Source organism: Notolabrus celidotus, unplaced genomic scaffold (genome assembly GCF_009762535.1).
Source record: "Notolabrus celidotus isolate fNotCel1 unplaced genomic scaffold, fNotCel1.pri scaffold_216_arrow_ctg1, whole genome shotgun sequence".
Lineage (NCBI taxonomy): Eukaryota > Metazoa > Chordata > Actinopteri > Labriformes > Labridae > Notolabrus > Notolabrus celidotus.
The window spans coordinates 1-5,000 of record NW_023260068.1 but is presented as its reverse complement, the minus strand read 5'-3'; the positions used below and the strand labels follow the sequence as shown (position 1 = coordinate 5,000).

Sequence of the window (5,000 nt, the reverse complement as noted above, 5' to 3'; positions counted from 1 at the left end):
TTAGGGCTGACCTAAGGGTTGACATTAGGGTTGGCGTTGGTGTTAGGGTTGGGGTTAGGGTTGGCGTTGGGGTTAGGGTTTGCGTTAGGGTTGGCGTTGGGGTTAGGGTTTGCATTAGGGTCAGGGTTGGCGTTAGGGTCAGGCTTTGCGTTAGGGTTGTTCTCCTTCAACAGGGAGAGAAGAGACTGAAGTCTGTTCGGCTGTTAAATCTTTTTACCTTTAATTTAGAACAGGGTCAGAATTTGTCGTCACTGCTTCTCAAGTAACCAAACTCACATCTTCAGATTGATGCTTTCAAGACAAGAAGTCTCTGATTGAATTATACTTCATATAAAATGATAATTAAACTTGAAACTACAAATATTTGGAGTTGTTGCTCATATAAATAAAGTTTCAGCTCCTGTGACTGCACATAAAAATACCCAAATATTTAAATGTATTCTGCAGCGTCAGTGTTTGCATCCTCTCTCTCCTCTGACTCATCTCAGTTTGATCATTTAAAACAAGCTTTAATAAAAACACACAGACACATGTTGGTTTTAACAAATCAGCATCAATAATCTTTTAATACTTACATAATCTCTGTACATTTACAAACTTTAAATTACACAGATTAGTTTGTTATCCAAACTCGAACACATAGACGGAAGGCGTTCAGCAGGTCCCGTTGAAATAGTCGGACTAACGGCACTAACAAAATAAAAAACAGACATCTGAAGGAGGATGAATTAGGATCTGATATCAGGGATCAGAGCTGAGTGATAAGGCAGCAGCTGCTGTGAGGAATGATCTGTGCTGTTCTCAAACATCGTCAGCCGCCTCGTGAGCTTGTTGGTCTCATGAAGGTCCGTCGATCCGGGGACTGATTAATGCATAGAGAGTCAGACAGGGAGTGTGTTTCTGTGGACCCTGAACGCACCGCTCAGCAGTTAATGCCCAGGCCGGTCCAGTGGTCCGGGACCATCAGGAAGTATTTGTCCATGGCCTCGCAGAACCGAGCTCTGTACAGCTCAGGAGAGACCACAGTGGGCATCTTCCCTGCATGACACAAACACAAACACACATTACACCTCATGACGGGCTCTCCTTCTTCACATTCAAACCTTCAGACCTTCAGACACTGACCTTGACCCCCCAGTATTCCAGTAGATTTGACGACCATCTCCAGCCTCTTGTCCCAGGTGAAGGTGCGGATATAATCTGAGAGAGAGACGAGGGTTAGACTTTCAGACTTTAAAAGAGAGGCTCTGATGACGCCTCAGCCGCCGCCCCCTCACCTATGATCCCCACCACCAGCTGGTCGGTGGCGTCGTCGCGCCCCACCAGCAGCGAGTAGTCGATGATGAGGTGGCTGGACAGGAAGTAGGCGTCGCTGTGGATGGCGGCCCTCAGGATGGACTTACAGTGGGAGCGGATATACAGAGGGTTGTCGTGGATCAGCTTCAGGAGGTTTTCGTCCAGCAGGACCACCTCACAGCTCTCCTTCCCCGAGTCCGTTTTCACGTTTCGGTTCCTCAGAGAACCTTTCAGATCGAACACCTGCAGAGAGAGAACGTCACACCAAGACCTGATCACTGAAGGGGGTTCAGAGAGAGTGAGGAGCAGAAATATGAGCTCCGAAAACTCCAGCACACATCTGGATCTGAATAAAGTCCCACCTGAGCTCTCAGAGGTCTCAGTTCTATGTCTCTGCTTCCTGTTATCTTACAGAACTTGGATTGAACCTTAGAGGTCTTGGTGGGAGTCTCACCTGAGCCATCTTGCGTCCGTAGAACAGGTTCTCCATGACGAGCAGGTCCAGCTTCTTCTCCGTGTTGTTCTGAGAGTTCTTGTACCCGATCCTGTAAACTCCCAGGATCTTAGCCAGAGCGGTCGGCCTCTGAGGATCAAAACCAGACGTTAGTTACCTTCATTGTATCCTCTGACCTCGGACCTCACCTCGTCTTCCTCCTCGTACCTTCTGCTGCACGGCTCCGGTGATGTAGGTGAAGTAGTGAGGGGCGAAGTCCAGGAAGGACTGGACCTCCAGCCGGGGCATCTGCTTCAGGATGAAGCGGTCGTCTGAGAGGACACAGAAGAAGAGAGGTCATGTTACCTTCACTGAGACGCTCTGAGACATGCTGGGACTCTGAGACATGCTGGGACTCTGAGACATCCTGGGACTCTGAGACTTGCTGGGACTCTGAGACCTGCTGGGACTCTGAGACATGCTGGGACTCTGAGACATGCTGGGACTCTCAGACATGCTGGGACTCTGAGACCTGCTGGGACTCTGAGACCTGCTGGGACTCTGAGACATCCTGGGACTCTGAGACATGCTGGGACTCTGAGACATCCTGGGACTCTGAGACAAGCTGGGACTCTGAGACATGCTGGGACTCTGAGACATGCTGGGACTCTGAGACCTGCTGGGACTCTGAGACCTGCTGGGACTCTGAAACCTGCTGGGACTCTGAGACCTGCTGGGACTCTGAGACCTGCTGGAGCTCCTGTTTCACTGTGACTTCAGGTCTTGCTGTGATCGATGGTTACCTTCTGTGGCGTAGAACACCGCTCCAGACTTCCCTCCTCTCGCCTGCCAGTTGACGCAGTGTGACAGCGAGCGGATGAAGTCCTCCTCTGGACTCTCCATGATCTCCTCTCTCATCTTATGAAACTCCTCGGCGTAGTAGATCCGGCAGTAGAACTTAGCGTTGGCGTCAGAGAACTCTATAAGATGTAAATGAATCACAGTTTATGATATGAAGGTAATCCTGATGGGACTTCTTTGAGGATGACCCGGTTCAGACTGAGACACTCACGCAGCTCGATGTGAGGATTCAGCGTCTGCTTCTTCTGCTTGTCTCCTAAATCTGCGTCCTCTGCAGAGATCAGAGACAGAGCGTTACCTCCAGCATGTTTTAAATAAAGCTGTTATTGAAATGAACGGTGGTGCAGACTCACTGAGGGGGTCTGCGTCCACGCTGCTCCTGCTCTGCTGAGACGAGGTGGACTCGCTCGGTCGGGCTGGGCTGCTCTTTGCTCGACTCTCCGTACCGCTGAGGAGAAACGGATCGACAGAAATGACTTCAGCTCTCTGAAACAAACCGTCCTCTAAACATGGAGGGATGAGGTCCTTTAAGGGATGCATGGGATTAATTATGAGCAGATCATGAACTCTGAAAAGCTCCTGATTAATGAAGTCTGAACTCATCCTGTGAACTCAGGCTCAAACAACATCCCAACATTCAGACTTCCTGTCAGTCTCTTCCTGCTCACCTGACCACCTGTGGAGTCTCGTCCCCGCCTGCGTTGGACACCTTGGACAGATCATCCAGCGACGTCTTGTACTCCTTACAGCTGGAGGACGTTTAAAGACACGATGTAATCACACGTTTAAAGACGTTAACAGGACTCCTGAGACTGAGGAGGGAGAGGACGGCTCACCTGAGAGCGAAGGCGATGATGGAGCTCGGCTCCTTCTCACACACGGCGATGGGAACCCGCTCGTGCTCGTACATCAGGTAGTGTTTGTCTGGTTCACTGTGGACATGAGGAGAGAGTCAGAGGAGACACAGAGGAGCTTGGTTTGTTCTCAGTGCTGTGTTCTGGTTCTTGTAGTGATGTGATTAGTGCAGAGTTTGGATCTCTACATGTGACACCATCAGTGTTTAATTTAGGATTCCCTGCGAGCGTCGTCTCTGCACAGACCAAGAATCAGCTTCTTTGCACCTGACCATCTGTACTCACAAGGGGAAGGGGATGGGGTTGTAGCTGTTGCCGGGCAGAAAGTTGGCGAGGATGGCCTTCATGGTGGATTTCTCTTTGACCTGGCTGTCAGTGGAGCCCAGCAGGTGTCCATCAAACACATCTGAGGACGAGGAAATACAAAGTTCATCATCCATCAGAGGTTAGAGCAGCTGAGAGCTACAGGAGGGGAGTCAGAGTTTACCTTCTGGGATGCTGAGGGAGTCCGGCTCAGAGAAACAGGGACCAGGTGTGACGGGCTCAGCTGCGGGGTCTCCGGGTGACGGCAGCAGGGAGGAGGAGGTGGAGGGCATGGGGCAGAGGTGACGGTCCTCTGTTGGAGAAGAAGACAGAGTCAGGAACACAGCGAGGTATATTTAGACACAACGAATGAAAACAGGAGGAGGAGTCACGTCTCAGGACTCACCTTTCTCTCCGTTCTGCACCACAGGGGACGGGTTACGAGGGGACGAGTCCAGCGTGCTCTGAAACACGAGTTCATAAAGAAGTGCAGAGAGGTGAGGTCAATGCTACTGCAGCAGGAACAGGGACCTGATACATATGAGCAGGAGGCTCAAACATGAAGGTAAATCCCCAAAAACATGCAACCACTTCTTTGAGAGGGAGTGGAGCTCAGAAGCATCGTCTTAGAGTGGATTTATAGTTTTATATGCACGCAGACATCGCTCTTTAAACTCTAATCTTTGTCCTCAGACCTCTGATGGACTCCAGTGATTCATTACAGCTGATGAAGTCCATGTTTTTTGGCTCTCCAGTCGATCAGTTTTCATGCATGCAGCCAAAACACACAGAACCCTTGAGGATGATACGACCACCAAAACAAACATCACATCACCGGCTCAGGTGCTCTGCTGTTTTAAACACTCCCTGTGAAAAGAGGTCATGCAGGACGTCACTGACCTTGCTTTCATCAGTGTTGGTCTGCCTGCCTCCCCGGCCCGGACTGGGGGGCACAGAGAGACGCTTTCTGCCTTTCTCCTGCTGGAACAGATCCTGCAGCCTGAGGGGGAGGGGGGGAGAGAGAGAGAGAGAGAGAGAGAGAGAGAGAGAGAGAGTGAGAGAGAGAGAGAGGGAGAGAGAGAGAGAGAGAGAGAGAGAGAGAGAGAGGAGAGAGAGAGGAGAGAGAGGGAGAGAGAGAGAGAGAGAGGAGAGAGGGAGGGAGAGAGAGAGAGAGGAGAGGAGAGAGAGGAGAGAGAGAGAGAGAGAGAGAGAGAGAGAGGGAGGGAGGGAGAGAGAGAGAGAGAGGGGAGGGA

At 50.8% G+C, this 5,000-nt stretch overlaps 3 protein-coding genes across 3 annotated transcripts in view; all 3 read right to left on the bottom strand.

The window, feature by feature from the left end:
• Positions 1 to 590, bottom strand: part of LOC117809052 (circumsporozoite protein-like) — a 4,537-nt gene extending 3,947 nt beyond the window's left edge. The window contains exons 1-2 of the mRNA XM_034678734.1: positions 576 to 590; positions 24 to 164 (exon numbers count right to left, since the gene is read on the bottom strand). Of these exons, the coding sequence (XP_034534625.1) occupies positions 24 to 164; positions 576 to 590 (156 nt within the window). The remainder of the gene's footprint in view (positions 1 to 23; positions 165 to 575) is intronic.
• On the bottom strand, positions 534 to 4,747 carry pikfyve (phosphoinositide kinase, FYVE finger containing; the record flags this gene model as incomplete). Its single annotated transcript, XM_034678754.1, has 14 exons — positions 534 to 1,038; positions 1,126 to 1,200; positions 1,278 to 1,539; positions 1,751 to 1,879; positions 1,958 to 2,061; positions 2,533 to 2,709; positions 2,802 to 2,861; positions 2,944 to 3,038; positions 3,259 to 3,339; positions 3,427 to 3,522; positions 3,730 to 3,850; positions 3,932 to 4,060; positions 4,154 to 4,211; positions 4,648 to 4,747. Coding segments are annotated over 14 exons (1,603 nt in total), but the record flags the coding sequence as incomplete, so codon positions are not given.
• Positions 2,074 to 2,504, bottom strand: LOC117809059 (early nodulin-20-like). Its single transcript, XM_034678755.1, has one exon. It carries the CDS (start codon positions 2,387 to 2,389, stop codon positions 2,087 to 2,089), a length of 303 nt encoding a protein of 100 aa, XP_034534646.1. The 5' UTR covers positions 2,390 to 2,504; the 3' UTR covers positions 2,074 to 2,086.
• Positions 4,748 to 5,000: the final 253 nt, after the last annotated feature.

Excerpts from the sequence above, each read along its gene's own strand:
- LOC117809059 (XM_034678755.1), bottom strand. The coding sequence starts at position 2,389 with ATGTCTCAGAGTCCCAGCATGTCTCAGAGTCCCAGCTTGTCTCAGAGT.